Consider the following 18,281-nt stretch of genomic DNA (forward strand, 5'->3'; position numbering starts at 1 on the left):
GGTATAGTCATAATAAAATAATAGAAAACCATAATTGCAAACTAAGATGTTACAAAGTAAAGAATATAGATCCAACATGGAAAGGCTAAATTATATCATAGTAAACCATTGGTTGATATTTTTTGAAAACTTACTTGACATCCTGCACTGTACTCTGGGAGAGATAAAGACCTGGTCCCAAGGAGCTCAGGGCTTAGTTAAGAAGAGAAGATTGATATTCGATCAGTTATTATCAGTTATTATCAGATCGTTAAACATAAGAAGTGTTAAATGATGATAGAGGGAGTGAGTGTATTACCTCAGAAAAATTCAAAGGGTTCAAGCTGTCAAGTCAGGCTCCTATGAGGCAGTAGGACTTGAGCAGGGCCTTGAAGCTTTTGAAAAGGTAGAGAGGGGGAGGGCATTTTCTATTGGAAGGAAAGATGCCAAGAACAAAAAGGCCTAGGTAAGAATGCAGGTCTTATTATCAAGGACAGTTAGTGGACCAGTCCACCTTCAATCAAAGGCTCCTATTATCCTACTCTGTATTTTTCCTTATTTCCATATGCATGGAAAACTATAATTATCTTCTTTTTATTGTAGAGGGGCTATTGGAAGGTATAGTGAAATTTAGCCATGGCACTGACCCAACTGTGGTCTAGATCACATTTTTCATACGAGGAGTAGTGAAGGGGAGACTATTAGAAAAATAATTTTGGTTCATATGTGGTTTAATTGAATATTTTCCCAGAAAATTTGAAATATGCTACCTCCTTCCCCTAACCAAAGTAGGGACACTGATCTCTGTAGACATTTCCATTAAAAGTTGAGATTTTAGATGTGAATAAGATGTTTCTATCAGTTTTGTGAAGATATTTTAAGAGCAGTTATCTTTTAAGGAGAGCCTAGTTAACTAGTTTTTGTTATTTTCTTACAATATGTACAACCTTAGTTTTTCTTGCCTTTTTTCAGCATTGTGAAGTCTCAATATTTAAAAAAATGATTAATTAGAAAGTGATTATTTGCATTAAATTTTTTCACTTTAGTATTTTTTTTATTTCCCCCACTACAGTTCACAAAAGTTTTCTTTGATCCATATTTATATTCTTTAGGATCTCATGACTTGTATAAAGTGAGTTACATACCACTTTGTATTTTATATTAGCTTTTATTATTCTAACTCAAATAAAGTATCAGGTCCATTAGTCTGAACTAATCAAGATTTGCTCTAGTCTATGAATATAGAAAAAAAAACTGGGTTGCTATTGTTCATTCAAATTTGGTGGTAGCTACACTGACAGGCTAGTACATAGAAAATCACAGAAAGTAGTCCTGGGACACTTACTCACACATTTGTGCTTGCCAGAGTGGACAAGGTCATTGGAGTAGTGGTTCCAGATCTTTTCCTCTTTGGCATTTCTATTGTAGGTGCATTTTTCCCCCATGTGAGCTCTGACTGATAAAGTTTATATGGAAGGTTACAATTGGGACACTCCAGAAATGATTCCTCAGTTTTATTGTGCGCATACACTGTCTTTTTATTTATGCCAAATAACTGGTGGGTCCTAAGTCAGTAGCAGTGGGCATTAAGGTTGTCCAAATGAGCATTCAGGAATATCTGGAAATCCTAGTTAGGGTGTGTGATCTGTGTGTCATCAAAATAAATAAGTCAGGTGCTACAGAAGAACTATTTGCATTGAGTTTGCGTTAATAATGGGTTGCACTGATTGACAAAGATAATTCAGCTTGCTGAGAAATATCTTATTTGATGCTATAGAACAAAATCTTCTTTGAATTATTCATCTTCTTGTCAATTACAGGAAAGGTGATACAGTGGAATAAATAAACTAATTTCTCCTCATTCTTGAGAAGAGGAAAGTTTACCTGTGCCAGTGAAGTGTGACTGAAATTTCTATAGGCTCATGGCATACTAATCCATACTAGTCCCATGTGAGGCATACTGTGCCTTATGGCATCCTCTGGTCCAAGTGAAGTCTGAGTTATCTTCAAGCAGTACCCCTAGTTATACTTTATAGCCAGCCAAAATTTGTTAACTCTATGAACTGCTTTGGAAGCTTGATTGTATATTGATGGTTTGGAACTTTGACAAGTAGACTTAACATACATTTCCAAGTAGAAGAATTGAATGTTGATCTTATAAATACTCTTGGTTGTTAACATGATGCAAGTTGGGCTAAAAAGCCACATTATACCTGATTTGTAGTATGTGTAGGTTACAGAGATTACAAATGTAATGTGGAAATATTTAACTGTTTTAGATACTTTCATTGGTGACTGATGCCCTTATACAACTATCATATTTCAACATGAGCTCTTATTTGTCATATAAGAGGCCTGAAGACAAAGGCAACTAATGTAATAATAGGAATGAGCTGGGTAATTTATAATAGATTCTTTCTGAAGGGAAGGGGACCTGCTATAGATTTTTAGCATAAAGGCCCTGAACAAAAATTTCAGTCATGTCTTTCTGCCCTTTATGAATAATGAGAAAAGGGCCAGCTACTATGCATGTTCCAAGTAGGGAACATGTTGGCTGTGGAAAACCTTGAGATCTTATGAACGGCAGAGAGAAGGTGGGAGAATACATCTGAAGAAAAGGTTGCTACAGAATAGACCTGTGTGTGAATTCAGAAGAAGGGGACCCAGAGACAGAGATGATTCGTAAAGCCACTTACAATGTGAAAACTGAAGAAAAGTTCAGAGATCATACCCCCTCATGTTGTAGATGGGGACACCAAGAAGTGATCAGGATTTATAAGCCATGACACCCATAGGTTGTTACTAGCTCACTCTAGTGGCAGGGAAAGGACTAGCCCACCCAGTCCAGTGCTCTTTGCACCGTAGCACTGTTGAAGAGAAAATATACTCACTCACTGAAGAGTCGGAGTAGGCAGTGGATGCCACTGGCTCTTCTTGATTCTTTTGCAAGGACAATTTTAGTAGAAGACTAGGATGAAAACTAGGATGAAAGACTTTTTCTCTTCCACAATTATAATTTTCTTGCTCCAAAATCAGGAATAATTAAAAAGAGCAATTTTATTTTGGAATGTATATCAAATAAATACAATAAAGCATTAATTTATTAAAATGCTTGGGGTGGGATATTTTGGAAAATTGAATTTTCTATTTGGATAATAACAAGGAAACACATTTTGTTTCAACACAGGTGGTTGAAGGAAATCTTTCAAAAATACATTTGTCCACTTTTTGTCAGGATACAAAAGATAATGTATTCTTTCTTTGATGGTTGAGGATATTTTAATGCATCAGCATCATCATTATGTTATTCAATAAATATTATTCACACATTTGTGCTTGCCAGAGGGTGAATTTAGAAGGTGGTGAGCACAGGAAATTGAATTAAATTTAAATTGAATTAAATTGTTCCTAAAATATAACTTGAAAGTAGTATGTTTTTTTTTCCTTAAACATAAAATCCCTGGTGAGCTTGTTTTGCTTTCATTTGTATTTGTTGCTTTCTGCCCAAAGGTGAGTAAGGGGTAGGAGAGGTGACAAATTTATTAGATTTCAGTGACAAAGGTTGTACTATTCCCTTTCAAGGTACTTATTTTTAACTTAAGGTGTTTGAAAGATAAAGGACAAATATGTTTCCCTTAATAGCACATATTTATATAACACTTGACAGTTTTCAGAGAGTTTGCTATGCAGTTCTGTGAAATATGTATTTTGAGCATTATCCCAATTTTACAGAAGGGAAAACTGAGGCTCATAGAAAGCAGTGATCATGTAACAGTTCAGTGTGCTGGATCCAGCATTCAGACCCTAGTCTCTTCTGATTCCATGTCCAGTTCTTACTATGCTATGCTGTGTTGACTCGGTTTCTAATCGCAGCATCTATAAGACTGTATTTTCTCCCCAAGACAAGTAAAAGAGAAGCATAGAATAGTGGTTTGTGTATTCCTGCCCACATACAAATATACCCTGGGATCAGCTTAAATACCACTGTCTAATTCATCGTCTACACTCTTAGGTTAGCTTCAAGTCTGTGGCATATGTTGAAGAAGAGGGGATATTTAGCTTAAAGTTTAGCTTTGAGTAAAGAGATATGCTAGCTTTCTTGAAACATTTGGAGGGAGGTCACAGAGAGCGAGAAATAAGAAGTAGGAATAGTGGAATACGAGTTAGGCAGGCGGGAGAATCAAAGTCAGGAAAAGCTTCCTGACAAAGCTGTGCAAAACCAGAACATGCTTCAGGAGAATGGTGGGATCCTTGTCCCTACTCCAGACTGATTTGGGAAATGCTGTTGAAAGAATTCTGTTCAGGTAAAAGTTGGATTATCTCAGAGTTTCTTCCCAGGTATGACATTCTTTGATTCTTATACATGATACTCATTAAATGAACTTATAGTTGCTTCAAATCTCATCGCTTCTCAAAATTAAACCTGAACTTTGCAGTTATAATCACCAAGAGCACCCTCCTAGCTTTCCAGTTCTCCCATTTTCTTCACCCTAAGTCCATTCTTCCTTGTTATAGGATTATAGCTTCATGAAGGGATTTCAAAGGCCCTTAATACAGTCCCTTAATTTTACAGGTGAGGAAACTGAGGCTTAGGGAGATTCAGTGATTTAAGGTTATACAGGGAGTAGGCTTTGAGGTGGGATTTGAACTCAGGTCATGTGACTCCAGAGCCAGGACGCTGTACACTGTACCACATTGCTGGTCCTTTGATCCACTGCTCTTCTTGCTGTTCGTTTTGACCCAACTGCCTTCAAGGAGCTCCATACCTAAAATTTGCTTTAGGGTCTGCACCTTCCAAGCTAGGTACTCTCCTAAGGTACCTTGATTCTTCACTCACGCTATACTATGTAGTCCTGACCAACCCATTCTTCCTGAATCGCCCTTACCGTGTGATTTCTCTGTTCCTGTATCTGAGCTCCTAAGGAGAATCACTACTAAAAATCACCACAAAGATCTGAGCTTTGGTATTATTGAAAGTACTCTTGTGAAAGGTCTCTGAGGGGGGCGAAGCCAAGTTGGCCACGTGAAAACAGCGTCTTACCAGAGCTCTCTCACTTGTTCTGTAAGATTCCTATGAAAAAGTGAATCTGAGCAGATTTGGGAGAGTGGGAAACTGTGAGCAGTCTGAGTGGGGCAAATTTCCAAGCCAGGAGAGTCTGAAAGGCTGACGGGACAACTCTGTAGGCTTGGAGAGCGCTCGGCCTGTGGAGCTGCTCCAGACAGCACCAAAGTGGAAGTAGCTGCGGAAACCAAGTGCAGTGCGAGACAGACTGGGAAAAAGCTGGGCACCGGAAACCTGTGGAGATCCCCAGGCTTCCCAACACAGGATGGCAGTCTGTGGCAGCAACAAGAGGCAGCAGCGCAACACCACCGGCTGTGAGACATCAGCTCCTGAGGCTTGCCGCCCAAAGGTATGAAACGCATCTTCTTGAACTTCTGGGAGACATAATGGCCAGGTAAATGGCTCTAATCCCTCTGCGCCCCAACCCCAGACCCAGAGAATTATTCAGGGAAAAAAACACTGGAAAAGAGGAGACAGAAGCAGGGCTTCAGTGGCCTAGCAGTGGGAGTTCCTGAGTCCCAGAGAGGCAGAGCCAGCAATACCCTTGTACCCCCAGCGGAAGTGCCAGATACCAGGACAAACAACAAACAGCTGAGACCATTGCTGAAGAGCAGCAGTGCTGGAGAGCAACCCCAAGGCAAGAGGAAATTTCAGGCAGCCAGACCGCCGCCCCCCCCCCCCCCACCTCAGGAAATATGGCTGTAATACGCAAAGCCAGTAACTAGACTCACAATCCCCAGAATAAGAAACCTGGGACAGAGAGTCCTGAGCCCAAAATGCAGAAATTCATTATAAAGCCAGGAAAAGGCTAACCAACATGAAGAACAACACAAAAAAACCGAGGACCATTGGTTCTTTTTATGGAGACAGGCAAGATCAAAATACCAATTTTGAAGAGGATGGCAATAACACTATACCCGCATCTGATAACTCAAAAGGGAATGTGAACTGGTCTCAAGCCCAAAAAGCATTACTGAAAGAGCTAGAGGAGGATTTTAAAAACTAATTTAGGGAGGTAAAAGAAAAAATGGAAAAAAAAACACTGATGAAATCAAGTCCTTAAAAATAAGATTGGAGAAATGGCTATGGAGATTCAGAATCTAAATACAGAAAATGACACCTTGAGAGGTAAACTCAACCAATTGGAAAAGGAGACTCAAAAGCAAAATGAAGACAACAACTGATTAAAAATTAGAATTGAGCAAGTGGAAGCTAATGACTCTATGAGACATCAAGAAGTAGTCAAACAAAATGTAAAGAATGAAAAAAAAAGGAAAAAATGTGAATTTTCTGATTGGAAAAACAACTGACCTGGAAAATAGATCCAGGACAGATAATTTAAGAATTATTGGTCTACCAGAAATCCATGATGAAAAAAGAGCCTTGACAGTATCTTTGAAGAAATTATCAAAGATAACTTCCCAGAGGTCCTAGAACCAGAGGGTAAAATAGTCATTGAAAGAATCTACTGGTCACCCCCTGAAAGAGATCCCAAATTGAAAACACCAAGAAATATTATAGCCAAATTTCAGAATTACAAAGTCAAGGAGAAAATACTGCAAGCAGCCAAAAAGAAACAATTCAAATATAGTGGAACTACCGTCAGGATCATGCAGGATCTCTCAGCTTCTACATTAAATGACAGGAGAAATTGGAATATGATATTCTGAAGGGCAAAGGAGCTGGGACTACAACCAAGGATCAACTACCCAGCAAAATTAATTGTAATTTTTCAGGCAAGGAGATGGACATTCAACAAAATAAGGAAATTCCAGACCTTCCTGATGGAAAGGCCAGAGCTCAGTGGAAAATTTGATCTCCACATATAAAACTCAAGAGAGATATAAAAATGTAAATGGGAAAAAAACCCACAAACTTTATTAATCTATAAGGGCAAATTATTTACATCTTTGTATAGGATTATATCATTTTATGTATGTTACATATGTATATGTGTATATATATGATACATATTCCTCAGGAGAGGACTGTGAACGTCTGTATAAAATATCTTATATAAGGATAAAAAACGTAATTAAGAGCTGTAAAACGAGGGTTATGGGAGAAGAGGTAAGGAGGTAGTAGAAAAGGATAAATTACATCAAATGAAGAGGCACAAAAACACATTATAGTAGAGGGAAAGAAGGGAGAGAGAAGAGCAGTATTTGAGCTTTACTGTCATCAGATCTGGTTCAAGAAGGGAGTAATATACCCTGATAAGTATAGAAATCTAACTTGTCCTACAGGCAGTAGGAGGGGAAAGGGGGAAAAAAAGGGAGGGGGGTTGTCCAAAGGGAGGGAAGAAGTAGCAGGGGGAAAAGAGTAAGATAAGGGAGAGGAATCAAGAGGGAGGGTAAACTGAGGAAGGCAGTGGTCAAAACAAAACTTTGTTGAGGAGTGGAAGGGGAAAGGGAGAAATAAAAGCATAAACGGGGGGAACTAGGATGGAGAAAAAGACACAGATAGAAATCATAACTGTGAATGTGAATGGGATGAACTCTCCCATAAACGGAAGCAGATAGCAGAACAGATTAAAAACCATAATCCTACAATATGCTGTTTACAAGAAACACATTTGAAATGGGGATACAGTAAAGGTAAAAGGCTGGAGTAAAATATATTGCACTTCAGCTAAAGTAAAAAAAGCAGGTGTAGCAATCCTAATCTCAAACAAAGCAAAAGTAAAGATAGATTTTAATTAAAAGAGATAAAAGAGATAAGGAAGGACACTACATCCTGCTAAAAGGCACCATAAACAATGAAGCAATATCATTGTTTAACATATATGCCCCGAGTGGTATGGCATGCATATTCTTAGAGGAGAGGTTAAGGGAGGTTACAGGAAGAAATAGACAGCAAAACTATAATATTGGGAGACCTCCACCTCCCCCTCTCTGAACTTGATAAATAAGAAAGAAGTTAAAGAGGTGAACAGAATTTTAGAAAAGGCAGATATGATAGACCTGTGGAGAAAACTGAATGGGGACAAAAAGGAATATACATGGCATATACTCAAAAATTGACCATGTACTTGGGCATAAAAAGCTCACAGTCCAGTGCAGAGAGGCAGAAGTACTCAAAGCATCCTTTTCAGATCATGATGCAATAAAAATTATTTGTAATAAAGAACCATGGAAAATAAGCTAAAAATTAATTGGAAACTAAATAATCTAATTCAAAAGAATGAGTGGGCCAAAGAACAAACCAGAGAAACAATTAATAACTTCATTCAAGAGAATGACAATAATGAGAAAACACACCAAAACTTATGGGATGCAGCAAAAACAGTTCTTAGGGGAAGTTTTATATCTCTAAATGCTTACGTGAATAAAACAGAGAGAAAGGAGATCAATGAATTGGGCATGCCACTGAAAAAGCTAGAAAAAGAACAAATTGAAAATCCCCAATTAAATACCAAATTAGAAATACTGAAAATCAGAGAGATTAATAAAATTGAAACCAAGAAAACTATTGAATTAATAAATAAAAGAGCTGGTTTTATGAAAAAACCAATAAAATTGATAAACCTTTGGTCAATTTGATTAAAAAAAAAGAACATACAAATTAGTATCAAAAAAGGAAAGGATGAATTCATCTCTAATGAAGAGGAAATCAGAGCAATAATTAGGAATTATTTTGCCCAATTGTATGCCCATAAATTTGACAACCTTAGGGATATGGATATCTACAAAAACATAAATTGCTCAGCTTAACAAAAGAGGAAATAAAATTTCTAAATAACCCCATCTCAGAAAAAGAAATTGAGCAAGCCATCAATGAACTCCCTAGGAAAAAATCTCCAGGGCCAGATGGTTTTACATGTGAATTTTATCAAACATTTAGAGAACAATTAATTCCTATACTTTGTAGACTGTTTGGGAAAATAGGTGAAGAAGGAGTTCTACCAAATTCTTTTTATGATACAAATATGGTACTAATACCCAAACCAGGTAGAGTCAAAACAGAGAAAGAAAATTATAGACCAGTTTCCCTAATGAATATTGGTGCAAAAATTTTAAATAAAATATTAGCAAAAAGACTGCAGCAACTTGTCATGAGATTAATGCATTATGACCACGTAGGATTTATTCCAGGAATGCAAGGCCGGTTCAATATTAGGAAAACTAGTAGCATAATTGACCATATCAACAACAAAACTAGCAGAAACTATATGATCATCTCAATAGATGCAGAAAAAGCCATTGACAAAATACAACACCCATTCCTATTAAAAACACTAGAAAGCATAGGAATAAATGGAGCCTTCCTTAAAATTGTAAATAGCATCTACCTAAAACCATCAACAAGCATTATTTGTAATGGGGATAAGCTAGATGCATCCCCAATAAGATCAGGGGTGAAACAAGGATGTTCATTATCACCCCTACTATTCAGTTTGGTACTAGAAACATTAGCTGAAGTAATAAGACAAGAAAAAGAAATTGAAGGAATTAGAATAGGCAAAGAAGAAATTAAAATTATCACTTTTTTTCAGATGATACGATGATTTACTTAGAGAATCCTAAAGAATCAAGTAAAAAACTGCTTGAAATAACAACTTGAGTAAAGTTGCAGGATATAAAATAAACCCACATAAATCCTCAGCGTTCCTATACATTACTAACAAAGCCCAACAGCAAGAGATAGAAAGAGAAATTCCATTCAGAGTTACTGTAGACACTATAAAATATTTGGGAGTCTATTTGCCAAGACAAACCCAGGGACTACATGAACATAATTATGAAACACTTATCACGTGAATAAAGTCAGATCTAAATAAATGGGAAAATATCAGTTGCTCATGGTTAGGCTGAGCTAATATAATAAAAATGACAATTTTACCTAAATTTATCTATTCAGTGCCATACCAATAGAAGTATCAAAAAATTATTTTACAGAGCTGGATAAAATAATAACAAAATTCATCTGGAAGAACAAGAGGTCTAGAATATCTAGGGAATTAATGAAAAGAAATGCTAGGGAAGGTGGCCTAGCCATACCAGATATTAAACTGTACTATAAAGCAGCAGTCATCAAAACTACCTGGTACTGGCTAAGAAACAGAGTCGTGGATCAGTGGAATAGGATAGGTACACAAGATGGAGAAGTCAACAACTGTAGCAATCTACTCTTTGATAAACCTAAGGAATCCGGCTTCTGGGCTAAGAATTCACTATTTCACAAAAACTACTGGGAAAATTGTAAAACGATAGGGCAGAAACTGGGCATAGACCAATATCCTATACCATATACCAAAATAAAGTCAAAATGGGTTCATGATTTAGGAATAAAGGCTGATCCTATAAGCAGTTTGGGAGAGCAAGGAATACTTTACCTATCAGATTTATGGAAAAGAATTCATGACCTAGCAGGAGAGAGAGAGCATTACAAAATTGTGTTAAATTGAAATGTTTTTGTATAAAAAAGTCAGTGCAACAAAGATTAGGAGGGAAGCTGAAAATTGGGAGAAAATCTTTACAACCAGTGTCTCTGATAAAGGCCTCATTTCAAAAATATACAGGGAACCTAGCCAAATATATAGGAATACAAGTCATTCCCCAGTTGAGAAATGGTCAAAGGATATGAACAGGCAGTTTTCAGAGGAAGAAATTAAAGATATCTATAGGCATATGAAAAAATGCTCAATATCACTACTGATTAGAGAAATGCAAATCAAAACAACTCTTAGGTACCACATCTCTCCTTTCAGATTGGCTAAAATGACAAAACAGGAAAATGATAAATGCTGGAGAGGATGTGGGAAAATTGGAACATTGTCATATTGCTGGTGGAGTTGTGAACTGATCTAGCCATTCTGGAGAGCAATTTGGAACTATGTCCAAAGGGCTATAAAAATGTTCATACCCTTTGATCCAGCAATACCACTTCTAGGGTTGTATCCCAAAGAGATCACACAAGTGGGACCCATATGTACAAAAATATTTATAGCAGCTCTTTTCGTTGTAGCTAAGAATTGGAAATCAAGGGGATGCCCATGAATTGGGGAATGGCTGAAGAAGTTGTGGTATATGAAGGTAATTTAATACTTTTGTGTCATAAGAAATGGGGATGATACAGACTTCCTAACAACCTGGAAAATCCTACAAGATATAATGTTGAGTGAGCAGAGCAGAACCAGGAGAACATTATATACCATCACAGATATATGGATTCTGTGATGACTAACCCTGATAGACTTTGCTCTTCTCAGCAACACTAGGTGTAAAGACAACTCCAAAGGACGCATGATGTTGAATGCTATCTATATCCAGAGAAAGAACTATGAAGTATGAATGCAAATTGAGGCTCGTCTTTTTTATCCTTTTTTTTCCTCTCTTTTGTTTTTGTTTTTTTGGTTTTTTTTTTTGGTTCTGTTTCTTCTTTCTCATGATTCATTCCATTGGTCATAATTCTTCTTCACAACTTGACTAGTGTGTAAATAAGTTCAATGCGAAGTTATACATAGAAGATATATCGAATTCCATGCCGTCTTGGGGAGGGAGGGAGGAAGGGAGAAGGAGGGAAGAAAAACTGGAACTCAGAATTATGTAGAACCGAATGTTGTAAACTAAAAATAAAAAAAAAATTATAATTTAAAAAAAGAAAGGTCTCTGAGGAAATTTTTCTTGACAAATCTAGCACTTTTTTAAGTTTCTCGTCTTCCTTGACATGTTTTCAGCATTTGATAGTGATGACAGTTTCCTCTTAGTGCACTTTCTTTTCCCTTGGATTTAGAGAAATGACAGTCTCCAAGTTGTCCTACTTCTTTGAGTGTTCACTGTCTGCCTCCTTCACTGCGTCCTCCTTGTCTTCTCACTCTTTCATGTTGACTATTCCCTAAGGTTCTGTCCTTGGCCCTGTTGATAGGATATGTCTCTCCCTTGGCATTATCAATCACAAGGTCACAGCATCCAAAGTTCCCAAGGAATCTTGAGGCCACTGAGTCAAACCCGTACCTGAACAAGAATGATCATTTAGCTTCTATTTGAAGGCCTAAAATGGCTACTCTGAACATAATCCATTTAGCTTTTGGAAATGCCAAACCTAAAGCTTCTGGTTGTATTTTCTTGTTCGAAACAGAAATCAAATCAAATCCCTCTTCTGCATGAAAAACCTTCAATATTTGAAGAGAAAACTCTTCTCCTTGCTATTTTAATATTCCAGTCTCCTTTGTCTTAACCATCTTTATAGCGTTATCACCAATCCTACAGCAATTCTGGAGATCTGAATACAGTTATGGTGGTTTTCTCAAATTAATTATAATCAATCAGCAATTATTTATCAAGTGCCTTATTATGCAAATAGCATTGTGGAGAGGATATAAAAGAAATAAATGACTTAGTTCTTAAAGGACCTTACAATTTAGTAGGAGATACAGCACTAATAAATATGAAAGAATGAAAATATATAGAATTATAATTATACGAGTTTACAGCTGGAAAGGGACCCTCCATGGTTACTTAAGTCAAACCCCCCTTACTTTACTGACAAAGAAGTAAGTGAAGGGAGGCAAAGCAATCCAACAAGAACCATGAAGGCTGTTAGTGGCAGATCTAAGACTACAGTGCTGGTCTCACAATTTTTAGTCCAGTGAGCTTTTTCCAAGGAGTTTGAGCACAGGGTGACTGTAGGCATAGTTATGAAGTGGACAAGGCTTGTCTTCACTGCTGTTCACCTTTTTCTCAACTCTTTCTCTTACCCCATACTGTGGAGTAAAGTAAAGGAGATTGAAGTCACTAACAGCTTAGTGCAAATTAATTTAACCTCTTATCCTTCTTAGCTCTCTTTGTATTTTTTTTAAAGAGGAGCATTGTAAGACAACCAATTTGGGGGAGGTTTTGGAGACATTGAATTCTTCCTCATGCCTCTCAAATCATAGCATGTGCCTTGAGGCTTGTCAGAGTGTTTCTTAAACTGACCATGAACAGACAAAAAAGAATAACAGGTATTTTTGTAGGACACATAAACACTTGTAGAGCACGAATGCATTTTAGATTAAACTTAGCATTTTCCACACTAGACTTTTTTTTAAGAGAATAGCATGTAGCCCAGTGCCTGAACCCTAGTAAATGTTTGTTAAATTGAATTGAATAATGACCAGTTTTAGTTTCATCATGAAAAAGAAAATAGAGAACTTGGAAATCCAAAACATGAGTGCAAAGATAAGTAAATAATTGATAAACATTTAAATCTAATGTTCTTAACTTGGGATCCTGGGGACCCAAGGATGGATTGCAGAGGGTCCTTGAACTAGGATGGAAAAAAATGCTTTGTTTTCAATAACTTTTGGTTTCCTTTGTAATCTTATTTTCTTTTATTTTTGTTCTGAGAAGGGATCCATAGACTTCACAAGACATCAGAAGGGGATCCATGACACACAAAAGTATTAAGAACCTTTTATTTAAATGAATTAAGTCTGTTTAGGAGAAGATAGTCATAGCATACTTATTTAATGTTTTCCAAATATGATAAAACCTCAATACTAATTATGTTTAGCAAATCATAAAATAGGAATATTTGATATTAAAATTATGTTGTCTCTGACATACTTTAAAATTTTGTAATTGTATTTCATAGGATTAACGACTTTGATCTGGAAGTGACCTCAGAGGTCATTGACCTTAATATGACATAAAAATCACACTCAGATTCCACTGTAGAGTTTGCTGCCTCTTTGAAAGACCTTAATGATCTAAGTCAGTGTTGTCAATATCAAATAGAAACTGGGGCCACTGAACCTTACATGAGGATCCTGTGGACACATGTTGACTTAGAAAACCATATATTATCATTATCTAGATTCTATTTCTATTTATTTTGTTAAATATTTCCTAATTACATTTTACTCTGGTACAGGCTACACTCAAGAGTATTTGTGGGCCATCCCTCATGTTTTTGACACCTCTGATCTATGTATGGAAAACATAAATGTGAACAAAACCTCCAGTAGTAATTTTATGTTTTGAAGGGAAGCACCAGCTTTTTCAGAGTCTTTTTCACTAGACTTAGAGAGCAGCTATGATAGTATCCCAAAGGGGAGTAAGATATATGTATTCAGTGTGAGACCTTTGATGTGTTCTAATTCACTACTGTCATTTAGTAAATGTCACAGTGAAATTTCAGTAAAGGGATTGTGCTTAGAGAAAGTATTGCATATAATTCCAAATAATGTTAGGTAGGCCCATCTTAGTGTAATATATCAACTCTATAATAATATTTGAGGAAATGGAGTTTATTAAGTTTAAGTGCAGAATACTAGAATCTGAGAAACTGATATTAAATGAAGTAAAATAAATTAATGACAAAAATTACCAGTCATAGTATACTATATGAGACAGTAATCATATATGTAAAAACCTTTCCTGTATGAGAATTATTTGTTGACCAGAGAATTAGATAGCTTGATGAGAGAAAACCTTAATTTTACAAACTTGTAGTTATAGCTAAATATAGCTAAAATTTCATAGAAATCTTTTAATGTTTATAAAGACATATATACATATTATACATAAACATGTATATAATATATATACATATTTTATATATATATATATAAAACATGAGATATTTTGCATACACAAATATCTACCTAGCTAGATACATAAACATGTGTGTATGTGTGAAGTATCTCATATGATCCTTACAATAGCCCCGTGGAGTCGGGCTTAAAGATATTGTTTTTCATTTTGTATATAAGAGAGGTAAAAGGGAAAGGCATCTCAAATTTTCCCCAAAAGAATCACATATACATAATTCTAATGATCATAAATTCTGAATTGTTGGAATCTCAGTTAATTGCCTTTTACTCTGTATGAAGGTACACAACTGTTTCCCATCTCCACTTAGGATATAATAAAAGAAGTAGCCTTAAGTCAGTTTCATCCCTGGGTATTTAGATTAGAAAGTCTTTCCTGACAATGAGGTTGTTAAATAGCAAAATGAGTTACTTGTGAAGATTGTGGAATATAACAGTCTGTGTTTCTTAAGACAGTGAAGAAAGATTTTTTTCATATGAGTCTCAGATTAGAAATGTCATGCCAGCAGGCTAGGGAAAGGACTAGATGACCAAATCCTTTACAAGTCTGTAATTCTCTGTGTAAAATAGAAATTAATTGGGTGTGATATTTGTGAGATTTGAAAGTTAGAGTCCATATAGTGTTTCAGATTTGCTTGTGCTGGACTTAAAGAAATGTCAAAAACAAACAAACAAAAAGCATGTTTATGTGTTGTGATGATACGTGTTTATCATATGTGAAGCTTGCTCATCATTTCCATAGTAGCATCATTATCACTATAACTCTTCGAGAGAAAAATTATCTCTTACTGTCCCTTTATCTTCAAACAATTTTCATTAGCATGTAAAGTGGCTTTAGCTATCTTGTTCCAAACAACTGAAGCTATCACAAGATTAGAACTCGTGCTTTTTATTGGTCTCTTCTTTTTTTTATTTCTTCATAGCTGGAAGGGCACAATATCTTCTCCTCTCTGAGCTCCAGTGAATATGAGCAGGTGCTGGAGATCATCCGCAAAGCCATCATCGCCACAGACCTTGCTCTGTACTTTGGGAACAGAAAGCAGTTGGAGGAGATGTACCAGACAGGATCGCTAAACCTTAATAATCAAGCACATAGGTAAAAAAAAAAAAACAACAAATTCAGATTAGAGATTCAGGCATGACTATGGGACTTTCATTTTAAATTAGTATAGAAAAAAGCAAAAAGTTCTATGCCCATAAGTTGGTGTTAGTAGATAACATTTATAAATGTTTTTATTCAAGTTTCTTAAGGCAAAACCATTGAAGTATTTAAATTTAAAATCCATTAAGTTTATACTTACTGTGTACATTGCTTGATTGTATTGTTAACTGTGCTTATTAGAAAAAGGTTATTTTAGAATAGATATTGAACATTTATTTTAGAAATAAATTTAGATAAATAATTTTAATCATATAGCTTCTTCAGGAATTTAAAATACTACTTTGGGTTAATGATTTTCGTGCTCTAGAATCAGTAGTCTTTTATAATTTTCATTATCTTCATACTTGTACCTTTTTTAGGTCCTTGTGTTATGGAAATCCAAAGGTTTAGTCGTCATTTTCTACCTTCTTTGCTGTGAATACCTTGGTGTTTGGTGATAGATTACTCACCATCTTAAAAAAAATTAGTCTGTACTTATAAGTGTTTGGTGAGCTACTATATATATTTTTTTCTTTTACTCAAATATATTAATGTATCTGTGATCTCATCAGTACATACATTGCCTCCATTGATGGAGATCACAGTCTAGGTATGCTTGTCCATCATGTGTGACTCTTTTCCATGTTCTCCTCTATGTTAGTTATGGGAGACCCCTCTGGTGCGCTAGAGAGCATCTAGGGATTGTGTATTCTCTTGACATTGTGAAGAATCAAAGATTTGTTAGTAATTATAAAATTAATGAAAATGACACGCACTTAGGTTGGGTACAACCCATATGTCTACCTTTTATAAGGTCTCTTGAGTTTCTCTATGTAGCCTAATCACCCTGATCTAAAAGCATATACCAAGTATACAACTGTATTCAAGGTGTGAGACGTAAGTACTGTGGTGTAGAATAAAAGGTTTTGTCTTTTTGTTTCCTCCTAAAGTGCAGAGACTTGGGACAGGTTGCAATTAGATATCCTTGATATATTCTTTTTTGAAATCATATAGATAAATTTATTTTGCATAGTCAACAGAATATTTTATATGCAATATGTATATATTTAGAAAAGCACAAAGATGCTTGTGAATATTTTACTGTGTATGCCTGCTTTAAAGTTTATATTGATCTTTTTTCACTTGTTTTACTTTTAAGGTTTTGAATGACAGCACTGACACATAACTAGCCCAGGGGTGGGGAACTTGTGGTCTCAAGGCCACATGTGGTCCTCTAAGTCCTCACGTGCAGCCCTTTGTCTGAATCCAAACTTCACAGAACAAATCCCCTTAATAAAAGGATTTGTCCCTATAAAACTTGGACTCAGTAAAAAGGCCCCACCCAAGGACCTAGAAGGCCACATGTGGCCTTGGGGCCTCAGGTTCCCCACCTCTGGAACTAGCCTATGTTAACAAAATTCATTTAGAATTCTAAGGCTCACACTATTTTAGCTATATAGTATTATAGAAGTGTCCTGTCACAATATTTGAGTTCATAGAAGGCAGCTAAAACTATAGATATTTCATCCAAATTATCATAGTAAAAATCATCAAAACTTACTTTTTGTTTATTTACACACAATTTTTTCCTCAATCACATTTAAACAAAAATGTTTAAACATTTATTTTTTAAAATTTTAAGTTCTAAATTTTCTCCATCTCTACCCTCACCCTTCCTGTGTATCCTAAACTAAGTAAAGGAGAGGTAGTTTGGCATGCTGGATTTAGGGTCAATTGAATGCTGATCCTTTGATAATTACTATGCTGATAGTAATATTAATATTAAAAATAATAATAGTAATAATACTAATATTCATGTAGCACTTAACTATGTGCCAGGAACTGTGCTGAGTGCTTTACAATTTTTATCTTATTTGATCTTCACAACAACCCTTTGAGGGAGGTGCTATTACTCCCACTTCACAGAGGAGAAAACAGTCAAAAAAGAAGTTAAGCGATTTGCCCAGGGTCACTGAATTAGTCACTGTCTGAGGCCAGATTTGAATTCAGGGCTTCCTGACTCTAGGCCTTGCACTCTATCCATTATGACACCTTCTCCAAATGTCTGTCATATCTAATATTCCTAAAATTCAATTCAGATCATGTTCAGTTAAGCTAAGTTAGGTTCGGATTCGGATTTGCACTGGCAATAAAGCACACTCCTGAGAGAACATGTTTTTTATTGAAAGACGGGGGATATACTCTAACAAACACAGATAACACAACAAAGACAGACACAAACAACATAGATTGATCACCTTTTGGGGGAACTCCAGCACTTGATGCTCTCAAAGCTGGGGGGGGGGGGGTCCCGATTTACACAGCCTGGCTCAATCAAGGCCCAAAAGGGAAACTGATCCCAGGAAGCTTCCTCTCCATAGTGAGATCCCCACTAGCTTGTTCCACGTGGGGACCTTTATAGCTTTCTCAACAAGGAGGGCCTACTGCTAACTGTGTCCCGGATGTTCCCCTCCAGAAGGGGCAGCCACTCCCCTCAGGAGGGGAAGATCTTGTCAATCATTGTGTTTTTGAGAACTGGCTAGGTCCTCCAGAAGCAGCTTTGG

The 18,281-nt window shown here is 36.2% G+C and overlaps 1 protein-coding gene across 1 annotated transcript in view; it reads left to right on the forward strand.

Moving 5' to 3' along the window:
• Nucleotides 1-18,281, forward strand: part of PDE10A (phosphodiesterase 10A) — a 262,739-nt gene that overhangs the window by 192,963 nt on the left and 51,495 nt on the right. The window contains exon 18 of the mRNA XM_036768216.1: nt 15,500-15,672. Within this exon, the coding sequence (XP_036624111.1) occupies nt 15,500-15,672 (173 nt within the window). The remainder of the gene's footprint in view (nt 1-15,499; nt 15,673-18,281) is intronic.

Source organism: Trichosurus vulpecula, chromosome 7 (genome assembly GCF_011100635.1).
Source record: "Trichosurus vulpecula isolate mTriVul1 chromosome 7, mTriVul1.pri, whole genome shotgun sequence".
NCBI lineage: Eukaryota > Metazoa > Chordata > Mammalia > Diprotodontia > Phalangeridae > Trichosurus > Trichosurus vulpecula.